This window comes from Mobula hypostoma, chromosome 8, assembly GCF_963921235.1.
Source record: "Mobula hypostoma chromosome 8, sMobHyp1.1, whole genome shotgun sequence".
Lineage (NCBI taxonomy): Eukaryota > Metazoa > Chordata > Chondrichthyes > Myliobatiformes > Myliobatidae > Mobula > Mobula hypostoma.
Window position 1 is genome coordinate 28,644,412 of NC_086104.1, and position 25,204 is coordinate 28,669,615.

At 41.4% G+C, this 25,204-nt stretch overlaps 1 protein-coding gene across 8 annotated transcripts in view; it reads right to left on the reverse strand.

Moving 5' to 3' along the window:
- LOC134350427 (CAP-Gly domain-containing linker protein 4-like) overlaps positions 1-25,204 on the reverse strand; it is a 338,819-nt gene that overhangs the window by 33,340 nt on the left and 280,275 nt on the right. For all 8 annotated transcript variants that reach the window (XM_063055606.1, XM_063055612.1, XM_063055607.1 and 5 more), the window contains one exon: positions 4,984-5,059. In XM_063055606.1, coding sequence (XP_062911676.1) covers positions 4,984-5,059 — 76 coding nt within the window. The remainder of the gene's footprint in view (positions 1-4,983; positions 5,060-25,204) is intronic.

The following is a 25,204-nucleotide window of genomic DNA, read 5'->3' on the forward strand; positions in this document are numbered from 1 at the left end:
TTAATTCATTCATTAAAGCTAAAATTATAAATACCTAAAAGTAAATTACATAATTGATAATACATAAAAGTGAACATTGAAAAACACCTGATCCATACTCAGCAAACAGACCTTTGCTTCTTTTGGATGATCCAGTGCCGTGAATGAAGAATTATATCACCGAAATCTCACCTATTTCTACCCTAACTTTTCACACTCCTCTGCCCACCTCTCATAAACATGCTTTAACTCTGAAAGTAACAGCCATTCCTTTACTGACAAGTAAATAAAATGAATTCCTCATTAATATCCCAGGACCCTTCCTATCCAAATTCTACTGTCAACCCTGTTTCATGAGCCCTTTGGAGGTTTGTTAATTCTACACTGTTACTATTTACATAGAACATAGAAAAGTACAGCACAGTACAGACCCTTCGGCCCACAATGTTGTACCGACCCTCAAACCCTGCCTCCCATATAAGCCCCCACCTGAAATTCCTCCATATACCTGTCTAGTAGTCTCTTAAACTTCACTAGTGCATCTGCCTCCACCACTGACTCAGGCAGTGCATTCCATGCACCAACCACTCTTTGAGTAAAAAACCTTCCTCTAATATCCCCCTTGAACTTCCCACCCCTTACCTTAAAGCCATGTCCTCTTGTATTGAGCAGTGGTGCCCTGGGGAAGAGGCGCTGGCTATCCACTCTATCTATTTCTCTTATTATCTTGTACACCTCTATCATGTCTCCTCTCATCCTCCTTCTCTCCAAAGAGTAAAGCCCTAGCTCCCTTAATCTCTGATCATAATGCATACTCTCTAAACCAGGCAGCTGGTAAATCTCCTCTGTACCCTTTCCAATGCTTCCACATCCTTCCTACAGTGAGGTGACCAGAACTGGACACAGTACTCCAAGTGTGGCCTAACCAGAGTTTTATAGAGCTGCATCATTACATCGCAACTCTTAAACTCTATCCCTCGACTTATGAAAGCTAACATCCCATAAGCTTTCTTAACTACCCTATCCACCTGTGAGGCAGCTTTCAGGGATCTGTGGATATGTACCCCCAGATCCCTCTGCTCCTCCACACTACCAAGTATCCTGCCATTTACTTTGTACTCTGCCTTGGAGTTTATCCTTCCAACGTGTACAACCTCACACTTCTCCAGGTTGAACTCCATCTGCCACTTCTCAACCCACTTCTGCATCCTATCAATGTCTCTCTGCAATCTTTGACAATCCTCTACACTATCGACAACACCACCAACCTTTGTGTCATCTGCAAACTTACCAACCCACCCTTCTACCCCCACATCCAGGTCATTGATAAAAATCACGAAAAGTAGAGGTCCCAGAACAGATCCTTGTGGGACACCACTAGTCACAATCCTCCAATCTGAATGTACTCCCTCCACCACCACCCTCTGCCTTCTGCGGGCAAGCCAATTCTGAATCCACCTGGCCAAACTTCCCTGGATCCCATGCCTTCTGACTTTCTGAATAAGCCTACCGTGTGGAACCTTGTCAAATGCCTTACTAAAATCCTTAAAGATCACATCCACTGCACTACCCTCATCTATATGCCTGGTCACCTCCTCAAAGAACTCTATCAGGCTTGTTAGACACGATCTGCCCTTCACAAAGCCATGTTGACTGTCCCTGATCAGACCATGATTCTCTAAATGCCCAGAGATCCTATCTCTAAGAATCTTTTCCAACAGCTTTCCCACCACAGACATAAGGCTCACTGGTCTATAATTACACGGACTATCCCTACTACCTTTTTTTTGAACAAGGGGACAACATTCGCCTCCCTCCAATCCTCTGGTACCATTCCCGTGGACAACGGGGACATAAAGATCCTAGCCAGAGGTTCAGCAATCTCTTCCCTTGCCTCGTGGAGCAGCCTGGGGAATATTCCGTCAGGCCCCGGGGACTTATCCTTCCTAATGTACTCCCACACCTCCTCTTCCTTAATATCAACATGCTCCAGAACATCAATCTCACTCATATTGTCCCCACCATCATCAAGTTCCCTCTCACTGGTGAATACTGAAGAGAAGTATTCATTGAGGACCTCACTCACTTCCACAGCCTCCAGGCACATCTTCCCACCTTTATCTCTAATCGGTCCTACCTTCACTCCTGTCATCCTTTTTTTCTTCACATAATTGAAGAATGCCTTGTGGTTTTCCTTTACCCTACTCGCCAAGGCCTTCTCATGCCCCCTTCTTGCTCTTCTCAGCCCCTTCTTAAGCTCCTTTCTTGCTTCCCTATATTCCTCAATAAACCCATCTGATCCCTGCTTCCTAAACCTCATGTATGCTGCCTTCTTCCACCTGACTAGATTTTCCACCTCACTTGTCACCCATGGTTCCTTCACCCTACCATTCTTTATCTTCCTCACCGGGACAAATTTATCCCTAACATCCCGCAAGAGATCTCTAAACATCGACCACATGTCCATAGTACATTTCCTTGCAAAAACATCATCCCAATTCACACCCGCAAGTTCTAGCCTTATAGCCTCATAATTTGCCCTTCCCCAATTAAAATTTTTCCTGTCCTCTCTGATTCTATCCTTTTCCATGATAATTATAAAGGCCAGGGAGCAGTGGTCACAGTCCCCCAGATACTCACCCACTGAGAGATCTGTGACCTGACCCGGTTGATTACATAGTACAAGATCTAGTATGGCATTCCCCCTAGTCAGCCTGTCCAGATACTGTGACAGGAATCCATCCTGGACACACTTAACAAACTCTGCCCCATCTAAACCCTTGGAACAAATCAGGTGCCAATCAATATTAGGGAAGTTAAAGTCACCCATGATAACAACCCTGTTATTTTTGCACCTTTCCAAAATCTGCCTCTCAATCTGCTCCTCAGTATCTCTGCTGCTACCAGGGGGCCTATAGAATACCCCCAATAGAGTAACTGCTCCCTTCCTGTTCCTGACTTCCACTCATATTGACTCAAAAGAGGATCCTGCTACATTACCCATCCTTTCTGTAGCTGTAATAGTATCCCTGACCAGTAATGCCACCCCTCCTCCCCTTTTCCCGCCCTCTCTATCCCTTTTAAAGCACTGAAATCCAGGAATATTGAGAATCCATTCCTGCCCTGGTGCCAGCCAAGTCTCTGTAATGGCACTACATCATAACTCCATGTATGTATCCAAGCTCTCAGTTCATCACCTTTGTTCCTGATGCTTCTTGCATTGAGGTACACACATTTCAGCCCTTCTACCTTACTGTCTTTACACCGTTTATTCTGCTTCTCTTTCCTCAAAGCCTCTCTATATGTTAGATCTGGCTTTACTCCATGCACTTCTTTCACTGCTCTATCGCTCCGGGTCCCATCCCCCTTGCAAATTAGTTTAAACCCTCCCGAACCATGCTAGCAAACGTACCTGCAAGGATATCGCTCCCCCTCGAGTTCGGGTGCAACCCATCCAATCTGTACAGGGCCCACCTTCCCCAGAAGAGATCCCAATGATCCAAAAATCTAAAACCCTGCCCCCTGCACCAACTCCTCAGCCACGCATTCAACCGCCATCTCCTCCAACTCTTACCATCACTGTCACGTAGCACTGGCAGCAATCCTGAGAACGCCATCCTTACTAATATTAAATACATTAAAAAGATTTAGCTTTTATGGAAAAAATCTAACATTCAATATTGAAGTTAAATGCAGTTTAACTTTAAATGAAGTTGAAATTATTTCATGTCATGGAGAAATTATCAGAAACAGTAATTTACACAAGCTTCTGCACTCAATTAACTTGGTACCAATAACTAGATGATCTGCAAATGATAACATGGAAAATGAAGAAGCTTATGTAACAACAAATTGTCCAGCTGCAATGGGATGAAGATGGACAAAATGAGTCACCTATGGAATTCAGCTCTGTCTGAGGCATGGCTATAGTGAGGTCTGAAGTCAAGTAACCCTGGGTATCAATTATCAGGTTACTGAAGAACGATCATGAAAGCCCTGTTGATAAATCCTTCCATTGCTTTAATGATGACTGAGAATGGACTAATTGGGTGCAGTTAGCTGGAGCGGATTCATTTGGCTTCTTGTATCACCATGGTCCACTCCTCAATTCCAAAAAGCAAACCACTTGTCTCAGTAGCCTCAAATGCAAGAACACTATGGCAACCTACCTCTTCCCACCATTTAGAACCCAAACAGTTTTATCAGGTGAAACTGTAATTCACTTGCATATCTTCAATTTCATGAATGATATTCATTACTCTCATTCTGCATTACATTGGAGAAACCAAACACAGAATGATAAATGTTGTGCAAAATATCTCTCTTCAGTCTGCAGAGGCTACCATGAGCTTCCAAGTGCCTATCACTTTAATTCTCACACACTCACACTCACTGTGTTTTTCCAGTGAAATCCAAAGTAAGCTTGAAGAAAATCATTTGATCTTCTATTGGTACGCATGCTTTAAAGACTCAAGGTTGAAATCAATTATTTCAGATCACTCACTTTCTCCAACTGTATCAGAACTGGCCAGTTCTGCAGCAGGTAATCCAAATACTCATTCAAATTTGCATGTTTTGCTGATTTTCTCTCTGCCTCTGCCTCCACACCCCCCCCCCACTACCGTCCTCACACTCCACTCATCCCTACCCCTACCATAATAACTTCATAAATCTGTTAAATAGCTTAATCAACTGCTTAGCATAATGGCAATCCTAGCCCCATGTCATAAATATTCCCTTTGCCTACCCATCCCCCTTCCATATTTTATTAAAAACTATTCATTACTCTCTGCATTTTCACCTTCATGCCACGTTTAATTCATGGACACTTAATGTATCACAAGATATGAAGACCAGTGTCAAATATTGTTTAATTAGAAGAAGCATATTGAACATCAACCAACTCTAAAACCTGTCCCATGGAATGGAAGAACCAATGATCACTATCATTGTACGAAGTGCTGTTTTCAGTTACCAATAGGAATCTCCAGGATCAAACATTACCTGTTTGAAGAGTTTTTTCGTTTTATCTCCCCTGGCGATGGAAAAGCAGATGGGGTGCTGTAACTTCGATGGAAACCTATACAGCAGGAACAATAAATAAAAGATTTTTCAAAATTGTCATTGTTTTTCTTAACATGCTTCCTGAGGCTCAGAGTGAAGTTTCAAAATAATTTAATCCGAGATAGAGTGAACATATAGGAAAATAATGATAAATTAGACAATGTCCTCAAAATGCAAAATATTTCCATAAAATTAAAAACAAGTCTGTCGTTGCTTCAAAACCTTATGCCTAATTTGTTCCCTTCAGGGGGGTGGATACATATTGGCTTACTAGTTTCCATTTAAATATAAGACCATAAGATATAGGAGCAGAATTAGACCATTTAGCCCATCGAGTCTGCTCCACAGCTCATCCATTTTTTCTCTCTCCCCAGTCTCCTGCCTTCTCCCCATATCCTTTCCTGCCCTGACTAATCAAGAATCTATCAACCTCTACCTTAAATATACATGCAGACTTGGCTTCCACAGATTCCCCATACTCTGGCTTAAGAAAGTCCTCCTCACCTCCATTCTAAAAGGATACCCCTCTATTCAGAGGCTGTGTCCTCTGGTCCTGGAGTCTCCCATCAAAGGAAATATCCTCTCCACATCCAGTCTATCATGGCCTTTCACCATTTGGTAGGTCTCAATGAGGTCACCCTTCATTCTTCTGAATTCCAGTGCATACAGGTCCAGAGCCATCAAATACTCTTCATATGACCGGGGTGGTGCTAAGGTGGTGCTAGCTGGTGTTATAACCCTAGCAGAAATTACAATAGCACCACCGTAGCACCACCAAAAAATTAACTGAAATTTCACATACAAATTGCAGCTTCTTTACTTTCTCTGTATGGTTTTGAATACAGCTTATTTCTCCAGTTGATCTAGTGAAACAGCGCCCCCAATTACCATAGCGCCCGCACAGCAATAAAGTTATAAACTCTGTCAGATCCACTCTACACTTCTGCTTATTCGTTTGTTGTCAATGTCTTGCCATTGCTGTCCTCAGATCAATTAAGCTGATCTAAGATCACTTAAGGTGGTGATGTTACTCACTCTCACTCACGCGAGAGATTGATAGTATACATCCTGGCACAGATCTACGATCTTGCGAGACTAACGGTTCACACACACACACACACACACACACACACACACACACACACACACACACACACACAGTGCTTTTACAAGCTAGAGTGGGCCTGGCACGTGCACTATTTTGGCCAGCGTGAAAAATGGATCGATTCTTTAGTGAGAAAACGACGTCATCTAGAGGAATCAGTGGCGTCGCAGCCTGAGCCAGTCTTAATTGAAAGTGACATGCAGAAAGAAGTAAGTGGGGATGAGGACGACAGCAGTTCATCGAAGGAATGTGAGGGTGAAGTAGAGGAACAAGAAATGGAGCAGGATTCGGAAGAGAACCTGGATGAAGCTGCTTTTAGTGCGAGTGGGAATACTGTTAGCGATGTTAGCCAGCAGCCTGAGGAAGGACCCGGTCGGTCATCATTGAAAAAGTACCCTTCGCTGCTCGCAACAGTTTGGCAATCAGCAAAGGAGTTTTATTGGTGGCTGGTTTGACTGACTGGAATATTCGATCACGAAAGATACTACGTTCTACTTCGCATGCAGGCATTTCCTGTGTGGAGGACATGGTTTCCATTCTGAGTCTACTTTCACTGTCACTAGTTACCGCAACTGGCAGAAAGCTACAACAGCTTTCAAAACCCACCATGTAAGTGCAGCTCATAAGTTTGCGATGAAGGCATGGGCCAAATTCAGATTGAGAAAACAAGATGGTTCAAGATTGGGAAATATGCTTGACAAAGGACATGCAAAGATTGTCCAAGAAAATCGTGAGTATATGAGAGCAGTGGTTGAGTCTCTAGCAAGGACAAACAGTGAATGGCACAGTGGAATTTCTAGCTCTAATGAGACCCTATCACGATGCATTTATAGATTTATACAAACTAATCTGCATATCACTGACTGTACCTGTGACATCTGCCTCATGCAAACGGAGTTTCTCTTGCCTCAGATGCCTCAAAAATTACCTAAAGAATAGCAGCGGCGATGCTCGGAACAGCAACTTGGCCGTGTTGGCCATAAGCAGCCGGAGGACGAAGGCACTTGACATCCAGAAAATCACTGATGCTTTCACCACCAATCACAACAACAGACGGATTGTGCTTCTCTGAAAATATCAATGGTGAGTACAGTTGATTTTTTAAAAATTTGGTCCAAGACTATTATTATTATTTTGTGGTGGATACCCCATCGTCCTTATGTTTCCTGCAAATCTCAAAATAGTACATTTACTGCTATTAAGCCTGCTGGTTTTGCTTAGACTTCTAAGCGGTGATTCTGTTGATTTTTGTTTTAAATTCGGTAGCTGAATTAATTGAGGTATTACATGGTCAGAGTATGATTTGTCCAACTTCTGGTAAAAACTTGCATCTGTTGTTCGCCTTATTTGACTTTAATAACGGAGTATCTTTTGGTATTGTCTGTCTATGTAATGCGAATAGCAGTGGACATTGTGGGTTAGTGTTGTGTTTTTCAGTTGAAAAGCATGCATTTGACGCTGATTGCGGGATTGGTGCGTGATTCACGTTGTGCGCTGTAGGTCAGATGCTCTGTTGGTTTGTTTGTTTATGCTCTGTGTAGCCTGGGTTGCCTCCAATGCTGTTGACACTGTCACAGTTCACTTCTATATTATATTTATCAGTTGCTGTTGCTTGTGAATCAACAGAGGTGTTTATAGTAGGCACATAATGCTTGAAACTGACTTTTGAACGCCACGCATCTGGTCTTGTGAATACATATTACCATACAGTACATCCCTCAGCACCATCACTGAATAATTCAGCCCCACTGTAGCACCAGCAAGAAAAAATCTCTGGCGTCGCCACTGCAAATGACAATCACGAAACATGATATAAGAGTCCTGTAAAGGCATGCAAACAGTTGAAATATTAGAAAATTTTGCATGCCTCATTACTTATTTCAGCCCAGCAGTAGACTGACATCAAACCAGTTGATAGAGAAACAGCACATGGCTCATTCACTTAATTTTCTAATAACTTTATTGGTACATTCAAGATAGCAAAGTGGCAGAGCAACCAACCAAAGAAAAGAATATGCAAATTCACCAATCGAGACCTTCAACAAAACTATTGGTCATAACTCCTGCTTGTCAGTGCCATTAAGTATACAGAAATATCACTCATACCATCTGAAACAGGATGGGGGTTTAAACTTCCAAGTACCAGGAATCTAGAATAATGCTGAGAAAATGTTAATGATCTCATCAGAGCCAACTGCAGATATTCTCTCCTTTTCCTCCTTTCTCATCTTCTTAACATTCTCCCAACCAGCTCTTTGCAATTCACTCTAGTTAAGAGCAGTTCTACCTTAGTATCCTGTGTTGTGGCTACCCAATTCTCCTCAAAGCAATTACTTACAATAAGACTGGATCAATTCCTACTTAAAAGTGTAACTACAGTCTAAAATTCTCACAACCAATTGTTACTCCAACAAATTCCATTGCCTCAGCTTCGTCACTCTGCACAACCATTTCAAAATCCATCACTTCTTTAGGGGTTTTATCATCCATCTTAATTTCCTTTCCTTACACTGACATCTTTCCTTCAATTCAACACTTTGACGTTATTTAATGTGAGCAGCAAGTTATTCTGGTCCTCATTATAATTGAGAACAAAGAAGACCTCAATTCAAGTTCAGTTACTGCTGAACAAATTAAACAGAAAAAAAGTAAATTTTAATTTATACTAAACTTTTTATCACAGCTATTGCTATTAAGTCTGATTTAGCTCAGAGGAACTAAAGATATTTACCAAGATTTCTATTATTATTTGGCTCTGCAGTCCACTGTTAAGAATACCTAATGTACTTTAACAGTGTAATAAATCACTGTCAATTTAGCAGAGTCACAAAACGTGTATCAAATAGAAAAATGGAGTATCCTTACAAACATCACCCTGTGAAATGAATGTTGAAAAGGAATTTCATGATCTTTTCCTCCACTGGGTAGTCTAAATGTGGGACAAACCAAGGAATATAAAGAAATGTCTCACTCAGTTAACCAATATATTGCAATGAAAACCAATACATTGCTCATTGGTTAACGCACATTTAAATAAATGCATAACATAGCGAATATTTTTACAATTAAATAATAGTCAGGTTAGAAGTACTGTCTGTCCCCAACTTTTGTAACATACTGTATATCATTTATTCACCTAAATGCAAATTGTTCTTTTATCAGCCTCTTGCCAAAATAGAACAAAAGTTCACACATTTCGGTGCAACTGTCATTGAAATCCAGACACTCGTGCTTATCCATGGGTATAAGTCTGAATGATTGCATAAGTAAGTTCAATCACGCATGCTCTAGCTAATTGCTGGAGAAATGGGCAGTGACACATATTATACAGTCCAACTCTTTTGAAAGTATCTACAGTATCTCAAGAGCGAATAGAGCAACAACTAGTTGATGATGTCCTTCAAGTGGTACTTCAAACACTATTAGTCTTACATCTAAGATGCATTCTTTTTAGAGTGTTTTTCTTTTAGTACCAAAGTGCTAAGCCATATAAATAGCTGATCTGTTCCAAACTACTAAATTTCCTCCATTTGTGACCTGTCTTTGGCTTATGCTTATTTGGCTTAAGCCAATAAACAAATTGGCTTATGCTGATTTAAAAAGCAAGTAGGACCTGTCGGGGCTTTCTCCAAAGCTTGAGATTGTGCATGCCGTTACTTGTGGCAAGAACGCCAGATTTTAAAAAGCAAGAGGAGCCTGCTGGAGCTTTCCCTTGGATTATTAGGCACGAGGCAAGAAGCAATAAAAAGAAGTTAGGTTTAGTTGGGGTGACTATTGTGGGAGTGGCCATTGTGTGAATGGACACAGTTAGAGTGGGGAATTGAGGCTTTGACTCATGAGGCTTCTGTGCTGTGGCTAACTTGAGGTTGCTGTCACATTTCTTTATTTTTTTTCTTTATTAATACCTAACTAGAGTAGTGAGAATGGTTCCAAGGGAGGTGGTGTGCTCCTCTTGCAGGATGTGGAAGATCTGGTAGTCTTCCATATGCAATCTGTGACAGTATCATACATGCAGAAAGGGAGGATGTCATGACGGATCGTCTATTGAGTTAGTGTGAGTGTAAGTCAGAAACAGGAAGGGAGCAGATTGGAAGGCAGGTTTTGGAAAGGTGCACAAATTACAGGGTTGTTGTCATGGTTGACTTCAATTTCCCTAACGTTGATTGGCACCTCCTTAGTGCAAAAAGTGTAGATGGGGTGGAATTTGTTAGATGTGCCCAGGAAGGATTCCTGTCACAATATATAGACAGGCTGACTGGAGGAAATTGTCATCCTGGATCTAGTACGAGGCAATGAACGAGGTTAGGTGACAAATCTCTCGGTGAGTGAGCATTTCAGAGACAGTGACCACAGCTCCATGACACTTACCATCGCCTTGGGCAGGGATAGGAGCAGACAGGTATGGAAAAGTATTTAATTCTGGGAGGACAAACTACAATGAGGCAGGAACTTGGGAGCATAACTTGGGAACAGATGTACTCAAGGTAATGCACAACAGAAATGTGGAGGTTGTTCAGGGTTCTGGATAGGTTTGTTCCACTGAGGGAGGGAAAAGATGTAGGGTGAAGGAATCATGATTGACAAGAGATGTGGAATATCTAGTTAAGAGGAAGTAAAAAGCATAATTAAGGTTTAAGAAGCAAAGATCAGATAGGGCTGTGGAGAGTTATAAGGAGCCAAGAGGGACTTAGAACTAGAAAGGGACATGAGAAGGCCTTGGGGAATAGGATTAAGGAAAAATCCCAAGCCATTCTACACATATGTGAAGAACAGAAGAATGACTAGAGTGGGGGTAGGATTAATCAGGGGAAAAAAGAGGAAACATGTGCTTGGAGTCGGAGGATATAGGAGAGGCCCTTAATGAATACTTTCCTTGAATATACACCAGTGAGAGGAACCTTGATGAAAGTGAGGACGGGGTTAAACAGGCTGAACGCTAGAAAATATTGACATTAAGAAAGAGGATATAGTGGAACATTTGAAAGAGGACCAGATGGGATATACAGTATCCCAAGTTCCTATGGGAAGCACAAGAAGAGATTGCTGCATCTTTGGTGATGATTTTTGCATTCTCAGTAGCCACAGGAATAGCACCACAAGATTAGAGGCTGGCAAATGTTATTCCCTTGATCAACAAAGGTAACAGGGATTATCCTCAGAATTATACACCACTGAGTCAGTGATGGGAAAGCTAGTGGAGAGGATTCTTAGAGATAGGAATTATGAGCACATGGAGAAGCACAGTCTGTATGGCTTTGTGAGGGACAGGTAGAGCCTTAACGAGCCTGATTGAATTCTTTGAAGAATTGACAAAACAAATTAATGAAGATAGAGTAATGCATGTGATATATATGGGTTTTAGTAAGGCATTTGACAAGGTTCCCCACAGTAGGTCAGGAACCATGGGCTCCAGGAAATTTTGGCTGCATGGATTCAGAATTGGCTTGCCCACAGAAAGCAGAGGGTGGTAGCAGATGGACCATATTCTGCCTGGAGATTAGTGACCAGTGGTGTTCTGCAGAGATCTGTTTGGGGATTCCTACTCTTTGTGATTTCTATAAATGACTTGAATGAGGAAGTGGAAGGGTGGGTTAGTATGTTTGCGGATGACATGAAGGTTGGTGGTGTTATGGATAGTGCAAACGATTATTGAATGTTACAATGGGACATTAATAGGATGCAGACCCAGGCTAAGAAGTGACTGATGGAGTTCAATCCAAGAAAATTTGAAGTGATATACTTTGGTAGTCAAGCTTGAAGGCAGAGTACAAGGTTAATCTTAGGATTCTTAGCAGTGTGGAGGAACAGAGGGATCCTGGGGTCTATGTCTAAAAAATCCCCTAAAGTTGCCACACAAGTTGACGGTTAAGAAGGTGCATGGAGTGTTGGCCTTCATTAATCAGGGCATTGAGTTCAAGAGCCACAAGGTAATGTTGCAGCTCTATAAAATTCTGGTGAGACTACACTTGAAGTATTGTGTTCAGTTCTGGTTACCTCATTATAGGAAAGATGTGGAAGCTTTGAAGAGCATGCAGAGGAGATTTACCAGGATGCTGCCTGGATTAGAGAGTATGTCTTATGAGGATAAGTTGAGTGAGCTGAAGATTTTCTCCTTGGAGAAAAAGAGGATGAGAGACGACTTGATAAGGTGTATAAGGTGATAGGAGGCATAGATCAAGTGGACGGCCAGAGACTTTTTCCCAGAATGGAAATGGCTAATACAAGAAGGTGTAACTTTAAGGTGATGGGATTAAAGCGTAGTTGGGATATCAGAGGCATGTCTTTTTTTTTTACACAGAGAGTAGTAGGTGCATGGAATGTGCTGTCAGGGTGGCAGTAGAGGCAGATACATTCAGGACACTTAAACAGGCACATTGATGAAAAAAATGGAAGACTATGTTGGATAGAAGAGATAGGTTGATGTTGGAGTAGTTTAAAAGGTCGACAAACATTGTGGGTCAAAGAGCCTTTACATTGCTGTACTATTTTATGTTCTATTTTCAATGTCCTACGTGTTCTATGCTTCATGTTCAGAATGTGAGACTCAAACAGGATGAAGCAGCTATAAATAATAAAAATCAAAAAAAGACTGCAGATGTTAGAAATCTGAAATAATAACAGAAAATAATCAAAATGCTAAGACAGATAGACTAGGCAAATCAAATTAGAAGGAACAGAGCAGAGGGTGAATTCATGGAGTGTAGAGAAAGTGTTTTTTAAAGATCAGAATGTTGAGGAATCAACATGGGAGCTATTTTAGATATAGTACTGCAAAAAGAGAAAGGGTTAATTGCAGATCCAGGTATCTAGAGGATCATTAAGGCAACCAATATAATGGAATTGTATATGAAATTATTCTCTTTCAATTCAAAAAGAAGATCTTAAATGTAAATAAAGCAAACAATAAAGACAAAATGTATGAGTTCCATTAGGATACTATATCAACAGACATTACGGTAAACACAAGTTGCTTAACAATGAATTGTAGTGCCCAGGGAATATTGAGAGAAGGAGAACACTAGAGTACAACACCAAGAATCCAAGGTGGTGGCAGCACTGATAGATAAGACAATGAACAAGGCTTATAGCAAACTTGCCTTCACCTGACTAGTACACAGAATAAAACAGCAGACAGATTATGGTATAACTTTATAAAACATTAGCTAGATGAGAATTGGAATACTGTGGTGCAGTTCTAATTGCTATGCTATACAAAAGACACGATTGCACTAGAGAGGATGAAGAATAGGTTATGAGGAAATTGCCTGAGAAGGAATGGTTCAGTTCAAAGGAGAGAGGTTTTTCAGGTTTATTGACTTCAGCTTGACATTCAATACAATCATTCCTCAGAAGCTGATGGGTAAACTGTCCTTGTTGAGTTTCAACACCCCTCTCTGTAACTGGATCCTGGATTTCTTGACAGAAAGGCTACAGTTGATCCTTGCTGGCAGAAACATCTCTAGTTCCATCCCAACGAACACTGGTGCTTCCCAGTGCTGCGTGCTCAGTCCGTTGCTTATACATGACTGCACTGCTAGATCCAGTTCAAACCAAATCAAGTTCACTGATGACACAACTGTGGTTGGAATCATCAACAATGATGAAGAGATGGCCGACAGAGCAGAGGTAGAGTCTCAATGCACAGGCTTACCACTCCCCACTGCACATACACGACACCTCCTTGGAGAGAGTTAGGAGCACCAAGTTTCTGGGAGTGCACATAACGGACGATCTCACCTGTCCCTCAACTCCAATTTTTTGGTAAAGAAAGCACAGCAGCATCTCCACTTCCTGAGAGATTGAGACGAGTGAAGCTCTCCAGTGCATTCTAACCAATTCATTGGGAGTGCCCTGACCAGCTGCACCACTGTCTGGTACAGAACTTGCAAGGCATCTGACCACAAGTCCTTACAAAGGATCGTGAAGACTGCTGAGAGGATCATTCTGACTCTCATTTGAGATATTTACCAGCACCCACAGCATTGTCAGTGATCACTCCCATCCATCCAACAATCTCTTTGACACCCCCCCCCCCACACCTTCAGGCAGGAGGTACTGTAGGATTAGGACAAAAACTGTTTGGATGAGAAACAACTTCTTCCCCCAGGCCGCAAGACTACTGTACTCGTTGCCACCACCCAGATCTCATCACACATGAAATGCCAGTAGCATTATACTGTTTACCTTTTAACTTGTGCCCTAAAAGCAACATATTGTTTTTTACTTTACTAATGGCAAAATTGCTTTATGCATTATGTGTGTGAGGTATCAGAATCAGAATCACAATCAAGTTTATTATCACCGGCATCTGTCGTGAAATTTATTAACAGCAGCAGCAGTTCAATGCAATACATAATACAGAAGAAGAAGAAAAAAATAATAATAAATAAATAAATCACAGTATATGTATATTGAATAGGTTAAAAATCATGCAAAAAGCAAAAATAATATATATTTAAAAATTGAAGTACTGTTGACGGGTTCAATGTCCATTTAGGAATTGGATGGCAGAGGGGAAGAAGTTGTTCCTGAATCACTGAGTGTGTGCCTTCAGGCTTCTGTACCTCCAACCTGATGGTAACAGTGAGAAAAGGGCATGCCCTGGGTACTGGAGGTCCTTAATAATGGACGCTGCCTTTCTGAGACACCGCTCCTTGAAGATGTCCTGGGTACTTTGTAGGCTAGAGCAAACTAAATTTACAACCCTCTGCAGCTTCTTTTGGTGCAATAGCCCCACCCCCCACCATACCAGACAGTGATACAGCCTGTCAAAATGCTCTTCACGGTATATCTATCAAAGTTTTTGAGTGTATTTGTTGACATACCAAATCTCTTCAAACTCCTAATGAAGTACAGTTGATGTCTTGCCTTCTTTATAATTGCGTCGATATGTTGGGACCAGGTTAGGTCCTCAGAGATCTTGACACCCAGGAACTTGAAACTGCTCACTCTCTCCACTTCTGATCCCTCTATGAGGATTGGTATGTGCTCCTCCATCTTATCCTTCCTGAAGTCCATATCAGCTCTTTCGCCTTATGATGTAGAGTGCCAGGTTGTTGTTGCGACACCACTCCACTAGTTGACATATCTCGCTCCTGTATGCCCTCTCATCTCCATCTGAGATTCTACCAACAATGGTTGTATCATCAGCAAATTTATAGATGGTACTCGATCTATGCCCAGACACACAGTCATGGGTATGTAGAGAGTAGAGCAGTGGGCGAAGCACACACCCGAGGTGCAGCAGTGTTGATGGTCAGCGAGGAGGAGATGTTATCACCAGTCCGCACGGATTGTGGTCTTCCAGTTAGGAAGTCAAGGATCCAATTGCAGAGGGAGGTATAGAGGCCCAGGTTCTGTAACTTCTCAATCAGGATTGTTGGAATGATGGTATTAAATGCTGAGCTATAGTTGATGAACAGCATCCTGACACAGGTGTCTGTGTTGTCCAGGTGGTCAAAGGCCGTGTGAAGAGCCATTGAGACTGCATCTGCCGTTGACCTGTTGTGGTGACAGGCAAATTGCAAAGAGTCCAGGCCCTTGCTGAGGCAGGAGTTCAGTCTAGTCGTGACCAACCTCTCAAAGCACTTCATCACTGTAGATGTGAGTGCTACCAGGTGATAGTCATTAAGGCAGCTCACATTATTCTTCTTAGTCACTTGTATAATTGTTGCCTTTTTGAAGCAAGTTGCAAAAATATCCTTGAATATTCCCACCAGTTGGTTGGCACAGGTTTTCAGAGTCTTAGCAGATACTCCATTCGGACCTTCTGCCTTGCGAGGGTTCACCCTCTTTAAAGACAGCCTAACATCAGCCTCTGAGACAGAGATCACAGGGTCATCAGGTGCAGCAGGGATCTTCACAGCTGTAGTTATATTCTCCCTTTTAAAGCGGGCATAGAAGGCGTTGGGTTCATCTGGTAGTGAAGCATCACTGCCATTCATGCTATTGGGTTTTGCTTTGTAGGAAGTAACGTCTTGCAAACCCTGCCAGAGTTGGCATACATCGATGTCGCCTCCAACCTCATTCGAAATTCTCTCTTCACCCTTGAAACAGCCCTCCACAAATAATACCTGGTTTTCTGGTACAGATCTGGGTCACCAGACTTGGATGCCACAGATCTAGCCTTCAGCAGATGACATACCTCCTGGTTCATCCACGGTTTTTGGTTTGGGAACATACAATAAGTCTTTGTAGGCACACACTCATCCACACAGGTTTTAACGATGTCGGTAACAACTGCAGCATACTCATCTAGGTTCAAAGATAAATCACTGAATACTGATTCAAAGCAGTACTGCAAGCGCTCCTGTGCTTCCCTTGTCCATACCTTCTTGGTCCTCACTAGTGGTGCTGCAGTCTTCAGCCTCTGCCTATACTCAGGGAGTAGAAGTACACCTTGTTCCGGAGGAACGTTGTTTCGTATGGCAGAATGCATGTGTATGCATGTGTATCATCAAGACCTATAAAGCTACAGATTAACTGCAGGCAAATAGGATTAGTGCAGAAGTATCTGATATTGCAAAAGACCATAAGACATAGAAACATAGAAAATAGGTGCAGGAGTAGTCCATTCGGCCCTTCAAGCTTGCACCACCATTCAGTATGATCATGGCTTATCATCCAACTCAGAACCCTGTACCTGCCTTCCTTCCATACCCCCTGATCCCTTTAGCCACAAGGGTCATATCTAACTCCCTCTTAAATATAGCCAATGAACTGGCCTCAACTGTTTCCTGTGGCAGGGAATTCCATAGATTCACCACTCTTTATGTGAAGAAGTTTTTCCTCATCTCGGTCCTAAAAGGCTTCCCCTTTATCCTCAAACTGTGACCACTCATTCTGGACTTCCCCAACATCGGGAACAATCTTCCTGCATCTAGCCTGTCCAATCCCTTTAGGATTTTATATGTTTCAATAAGATCCCCCCTCAATCTTCTAAATTCCAATAAGCCTAGTCGATCCAGTCTTTCATCATATGAAAGTCCTGCCATCCTAGGAATCAATCTGGTGAACCTTCTTTGTACTCCCGCTATGGCAAGGATGTCTTTCCTCAGATTAGGGGACCAAAACTGCACACAATACTCCAGGTGTGGTCTCAACAAGGCCTTGTACAACTGCAGTAGTACCTCCCTGCTCCTGTACTCGAATCCTCTTGCTATGAATGCCAGCATACCATTCGCCTTTTTCACCGCCTGCTGTACCTGCATGCCCACTTTCAATGACTGGTGTATAATGACACCCAGGTCTCGTTGCACCTCCCCTTTTCCTAATCGGCCACCATTCAGATAATAATCTGTTTTCCTGTTTTTGCCACCAAAGTGGATAACCTCATATTTATCCACATTAAATTGCATCTGCCATCAATTTGCCCACTCACCTAACCTATCCAAGTCACCCTGCATCCTCTTAGCATCCTCCTCACAGTTAACACTGCCGCGCAGCTTCGTGTCATCCGCAAACTTGGAGATGCTGCATTTAATTCCCTCATCTAAGTCATAATATATATTGTAAACAACTGCAGCCCCAGCACTGAGCCTTGCGGTACCCCACTAGTCACCGCCTGCCATTCTGAAAAGGTCCCGTTTATTCCCACTCTTTGCTTCCTGTCTGCCAACCAATTCACTATCCACATCAATACCTTACCCCCAATACCCTGTGCTTTAAGTTTGCACACTAATCTCCTGTGTGGGACCTTGTCAAAAGCCTTTTGAAAATCCAAATATACCACATCCACTGGTTCTCCCCTATCCACTCTACTGGTTACATCCTCAAGAAATTCTATGAGATTCATCAGACATGATTTTCCTTTCATGCTGACTTTGTCCAATGATTTCACCGCTTTCCAAATGTGCTGTTATCACATCTTTGATAACTGACTCTAGCATTTTCCCCACCACCGATGTTAGGCTAACCGGTCTATAATTCCCCGGTTTCTCTCTCCCTCCTTTTTTAAAAAGTGGGGTTACATTAGCCACTCTCCAATCCTCAGGAACTAGTCCAGAATCTAAAGAGTTTTGAAAAATTATCACTAATGCATCCACTATTTCTTGGGCTACTTCCTTAAGCACTCTGGGATACAGACCATCTGGCCCTGGGGATTTATCTGCCTTTAATCCCTTCAATTTACCTAACACCACTTCCCTACTAACGTGTATTTCCCTCAGTTCCTCCATCTCACTGGACCCTCTGTCCCCGATTATTTCCAGAAGATGATTTATATCCTCCTTAGTGAAGACAGAACCAAAGTAGTTATTCAATTGGTCTGCCATGTCCTTGCTCCCCATAATCAATTCACCTGTTTCTGTCTGTATAGGAATAGGAATAAGGCATAGGAATTAAGCCATTTTGCCCATCAAGCCTACTCTGCCATTCTATTAAGGTTGATTTATTATATCTCTCAATGCATTCTCCTGCCTTCTCTCCATAGCCTTTGACTACAGTCCAGACTAAACAAGAATCTATCAACCTTTGCTATAAATATACTCCATGACTTGGCCTTCACAGCCATCAGTGGCAATGAATTCTGTAGATTCTCCACCGTATGGCTAAAAAAATGCATCATCTCTGTTCAAAATGAATGTCAATCTACTCTGAGGTGGTGCCCTCTGCTCCTAGATTCCCTCACTATATGAAACATCCTCTCCACATCCACTGTGGATATATCTTTCAATATTCAATAGCTTTCCATGAGATCAATCTTTTAAATCCCAGCAGGTACAGCCGTTACCCTTTTCATTCCTGGAATCATTCTCGTAAGCTTTCTCTGGACCTTCTCCAATGTCAGCATATCTTTTCTTAGATAAGGGGCCCAAAACTGACAACAATACTCCAAGTATAGTCTCACCAATGCCTTACAAAGCCTCACCAACACATTCTTGTTTTTATATTCTAGTCCTCTCAAAATGAATATCAACATTGCATTTGCCTTCCTTACTAAAGCTAATCTTGAGTGACTCCCAAGTCCCTTTGCACCTCTGAATTCTGAATTTTCTCCTTATTTCAAAAATGGTCTATGCCTAGATTGCTTCTACCTAAGTGTATGACCATGCATTTCTCTACACTGTATTCCATCTGCCACTTTTTTGTCTATTCTCCCAAACTGTCTAAGTACTCCTACAGACTCCATATTACCTCAATACTACTTGCTCCTCCACTTATTTTAATATCATCTGCAAGCCTGGCCACAAAGCATCATATCATCCAAATCGTTGACATATAATATGAAAAGACGCAATCCCAATACTAATCTCTGCAGAACACCAATAGTCACCAGCAGCCAACCAGAATAGGTCTCTTTTATTCTCACTCTTTGCCCACTGCCAATCAGGTAATTTTCTATTCATGCTAGTATCTTTCCAGTAATCAGGTAGGCAGAGGGGGTAGAATTCCAACAGATTTGTCAGGCAAGATTTACCCTTAAGGAAACCATGCTGACTTTTGTCTACTTTATTTTGTGTCCCTAAGTACCCCCCAAACCTCATCTTTAATTATGGACTCCAACATCTTCCCAGCCACTGAGGTCAAGCAAGTTGATCCATAATTTCCTTTCGTCTGCCTCTCTCCCTTCTCGAAGACTGCAATGACATTTGCAATTTTCCAGTCCTTCGTAATCATGCTAGAATCTATTAACTCTTCCACAATCCCTTCAGCTAACTCTTTCAGAACCCTGGGATGTAGTCCATCTGGTCCAGGTGACTGCTCTACTTTCAGATCTTTCAGCTTCCCAAGTATCTTCTTTTTAGCAATTGCACTTTTACCCTCATATCCTCAAATTTCTGGCATGCTGCTAGTATCTTCCACATTGAAGAATGATGTACAATACTTACTAAGTTCATCTGTCATTTCTTTGTCCCCCATTATTACCCCTCCAGTGTCATTATCCAGTGGTCCGATATCCACTCTCAGCTCCCTTTTAATTTTTAAATATCTGAAAAAAAACTTTTGGTATCCTCTTTTACATTTTTGACCAGCTTACCTTCAGATTTTATCTCTTCTCTCCTTATGGCTCTTTGGTTGTCTTCTATTAGTTTTTAAAAGCTTCCCAACCTTCTAACTTTCCTTAATTTTTGCTATATTTTTGTCCTCACTTTTGCTTTTATGCTTCCTTTGACTTCCCTTGTCAGCTTTGGTTGCCTCATCCTTCTTTTAGAATATATTTTCATCTTTGGGATGTATCTGTCCCACACCTTCTAAATTGCCTGCAGAAACTCCAGCCATTGCTGTTCTGTCATCATCCCACATGGTGTCCCCTTCCAATCAACTTTGGCCAACTTTTCTCTCTGTACTTCCTTTCACTGCACTGTAATACTGATGCACCAGATTTATCTTCCTCTTAAGAGTGAATTCTATCATGTTATGATTACTGCCTCCTTAGGGTCCCTTTACCTCAAGCTCCAGAATCAAACCTGGTTCAATACACCCAATCCAGAACTGCCTTTACCCTAGTGGGCTCAATCACAAGCTGTTCTAAAGGTCATCCTGTAGGCATTCAATAAATTCCCTTCTCTTGGGATCCAGCACCAACTTGATTTTCCCAATCTACCTTCATATTGAAATCCCACATGACTATTGTAACATTTCCCTTATTACATGCTCCTGTTGTAATTTATATTGTGCATTCTGGCTACTGTTCAGAGGCCAGTATATAACTCCTATCAGGGTCTTTTAACCCTTGCAAGTTCTTTACCCACAAGGATTCTACATCTTCTGATCCTATGTCACCTCTTTCTAGGGATAATGATTTCATTTTTTACCAACAGAGCCATCCACCCCCTCTGCCTACCTAATTGTCCTTTCATTCAATGTGTATCTTTGGATGTTAAGCTCACAATTATGATCTTCTTTCAGCCATTTCTCGGTGTTGACCACAATGTCATATCCGCCAGTCTCTAACTGCGCTACAAGATCATCTACCTTATTCCATATCCCCAGTGCATTCAAAAATAACTTCAGTCCTGCATTCATCACCTTTTTTGATTTAGCCCTCATTAACACTTTAACTCATCCCACTGATGGCAATTTTCCCTATCATCTTCCTGTCCTTCTTCACAGTCTCACTACCCACTGTATCCAGTTGTATGTCAACTACCCCATTCTCAGCCCTATCAGTCCAGTTCTCACCCCACAACAAATTAGTTTAAACTTCCCCAACCGTTCTAGGAAAACAGCCCACAAGGATATTAGGTCCCCTTGGGTTCAGGTGTACCATGCCCTTTTTGTACAGATCATACCTTCCCCAGAAGAGCTTGCAATAATCCAGAAATCTGAAATTGTACCTCCTGCACCATTCCCTCAGCCTCCCGTCCATCTGTACTATTATCTTTTTCCCTCCCCGACTAGCACATGACACTAGGAGCAAAACAGAAATTACTACCTTGGAGGTTCTGTTCTTCAGACTTTTCCCCAACTCCCTAAACTCCATGCACAAGACCTCTTTCCCACAACTGCTGACTGCTCACTCTCCTTCCTGAGAATCTTCTGCAGCCTCTCTGAGGCATCCTGAACACTAGCACCTGGGAGGCAACACACTATCAATGATCTGGATGATCATTGGTTAACTGGATCAACAAATTTGTGGATGACACCAAGATTGAGGGTGTAGTGGACAGTCAGGAAAGCTATCATGGCTTGCAGAGGGATCTGCATCAGCTGGAAAAATGGGCTGAAAAATGGCAGATGGAATTTAATGCAGACAAGTATGACATTTTGAACTTCGGTAGGACCAACCAGGATAGGTCTTACACAGGGCACTGAGGAGTGTGGTAGAACAAAGGGATCATGGAATACAGCTACATAATTCATTGAAAGTGGTGTCATAGGTAGACAGGGTTGTAAAGAAAGCTTTTGGCATATTGCCCTTCATAGATTAATGTACTGGACAGAATCCCACTAACTATCAAATCTTCTATCACTATCACTCTGCCTGACTTTACCCTTCCCAGCTGAGCCTCAAAGCTGACCACTGGGATGCTGCTGCTGTGCCCTGATAGGTTCTCCAGCAGTATTTTAAAAGGGGTATACTCGATGCTGATAGGAATAACCACAGGGAAACTCTGCACTGACAGTTTACTTCCCTTACTTCTTTTGGTGGTCACCCATCGACGATCTACATTACAGTCTGGTGTAACCACCTCAGCAAAAGTCGCATCTATGAGGTTTGACTCTGATACATCCAGCTCTAGTTCTTTGACTTTGTCAGTCAAGAGTTGAAGTTGGGTGCGCTTCCTGCAGATGTAGTTATCACGGAAACCCTATATCTAACAGGAGGAGCATCCTACTGCCTGAACTACCATCTTGCCTACCTATACTTCGTATATCGCCAACTTCTCAAGTTTAAGATCTAGCCTGTGGGTGTTGAGCAAAGGCCGCTCCACTTACATCCTGCCTTTTATATTGGCCCCTACTGAGTGCCTAAGAGAGAGTTATGATTGCAGCCCACTGTTAAGTTCCAAAAGGGCCTGAGGTTTTTTCAACCTCACACTGCCTCACCAACGAATGCATGGACATGATGAACCAAAGATCCTGTATCTGTGATGTATTCCATTTTTGAGGAATTAATACATTATTTAAAAATTATGTAAACCTTTAAAGCAAAACCAGAAAAATGTGGCTTGGCAAAGGCTATCAGGGGAAGTCAAAGTAAGTATTGGATGAAAGGAAAAGGTTTATAATGTTTCCAAAATGAGTAAGCCTGAGGATAAACAAAGTTCAGAATTCAGCAAAGGAAGACCAAGATATTGATAAGGAAAGATAAAGGTGGAATAAAAGAGTAGCCTAACCAGGAACACAAGTACAGACTGTAAAAACTTCTATATATTTATAAAATAGAAATTATTAGTTAAAATCAATGTGGGTCTTTTGCAGAATGAGATAGCTGAAGTTATAGTGGAGAATAAGGAACAGGCACAGATGGAAACTACTCCAGAAATAATGTAAAACTACAGATCCATAAACTCATGAACATTACTTTGTTATTCTTTTATTTTGCACAATTTATGTCTTTGCACTGTACTGCTGCAGCAAAGCAACTAATTTCACATCATATGTCAGTGATAATAAATCAGATTCTGATAAATGGCTAGGACCTGCATCCAAGGATTTTGAAAGGAATGGTGCATGCACCTGACAAAATTTATAGAATTCTGCCCTGGATTCCATAAATTCTAGACAGATCACATAAATTGGAAAGTAGCAAATGTAACTCCACTGTTTAATAAAAAAAAAGAGTAAAATAGATCAATTAGCATGACATCAGTTGTAGAAATAAAAATGATAGAATTTATTATGAAGGAAAGGAGGTACAACACTTAGAAAATAGTGAACGAGACAGAGTTAATGTGGATCTATTAAAGGGAAATCTTGTTTGATAAATCTGTTGGGATATTTTGAGGTTTAAACTACATAAGAGTAGTTTAAACTACATTAGAATACATAAGAGTAAACCAGTAGAAAGCCTTTGATAAGGTTATATATTAGAGTTCATGAAATTGGGGCTAATATTCTTATGTGGATTGATGAGCAGTTGTTGTATGAACATTTAGATGGAGACGGAACATAAAGATTTTTACTCCTCATGTATGTGTAGGTAAGAAACAAAGTCAATTCAATTCAATTCAATTAGGTATTTTTGACCTCAAAATTTCACTGCTTCTCTTTCAACAGATGATGCCTTATCGGTTAAGTGTTTCCAGAAATAAAAACAAAAATTGCTGATTATTAGCACCTGCAGTACAGTTTATGTGAAATGATATTTTGAAAATCATGTGAAAAATTGTGAGATCATACACACTGGTAGTAAAAAGGTGAAGTTTGTTTTTAAGTGGTGTGGGATTGAAAATTTTGCAGTGTTCAGGGGCATTAGAATGGATTTTTGCTAACAGGTATGCACAGAGTACAAATAATAATTCAAGATTTAAGGAGAGAAAGGCTTGTGCCAAAGTGTATAATACACTGTCATTGTTATCTGTCAAAGCTGAATATTACAATACAAACAGTTCAAGAGATTATCCTCATTCCAACAGAAGTTCATGCAATGCTTTAATCATTTAATCTTCACTGACCAGCCATGCTACATTTCTTGAGACTTGTATTTCATGTTTTGGGAAACAAATATGTGACTCTGATAACTCCACATTACAACAGAGAAGCTTAGCATTGAATCAGAAGTAATGCTTTGTATGAGAGATCAGTTTCCATGTAACAAATACAATAAATTATCATAGCTAGAGAGAAGGTTCTTGGGAAACTAAAAGGACTGAAGGTAGATAAGTCAGATGTTATACACCTCAGAGTTCTGAAAGAGGTGGCTGATGAGATCATGGAGGCATAACTAATGATCTTTTAAGAATCACTAGATTCTGGAATGGTTCCGGAAGACTGGAACTTTGCAAATGCCACTCTACTCTTCAAGAAGGAAAACAAGGGGCCAGTTAGTCTGACCTTAATGGCTGGGGAAGATGTTGGAGTCGATCTTTAAGGACGAAGTCTTAAGGTACTTGGAGGCACATAATAAAATAGGCCATAGTCAGCATGGTTTCCTCAAGGGAAAATCTTGCTGACAAATCTGTTGTAATTCTTTGAAGAAATAACAAGCAGAATAGGCAAAGGTGAATCAGTTGATGTTGTGTACTTGGATTTTCAAAAGGCCTTTGACAAGGTGCCACACGAGGCTGCTTAACAAGCCACAGGAAAGATTCTAGCATGAATAAAGCAGTGGCTGATTAGCAGGGGTCAAAGAGCGAAAATAAAGGGAGCCTTTTCTCGTTGACTGCCAATGACTAGTGGTGTTCCACAGGGGTCTGTGTTGGGACTGAATCTTTTTATGTTATATGTCAATGGTTTGGATGATGGAATTGATGGCTTTGTTGCAAAGTTTGCAGATGATATGAAGATAGGTGGAGGGGCAAGGAGTTATGAGGAAGTAGAGAGGCTACAGAAGGACAGATTACAAGAATGGGCAAAGAAATGGCAGGTGGAATACAGTGTCAGGAAGTGCACTTTGGTAGAAGAAATGAATGGGTTGACTATTTTCTAAATGGAGAGAAAATACATAAA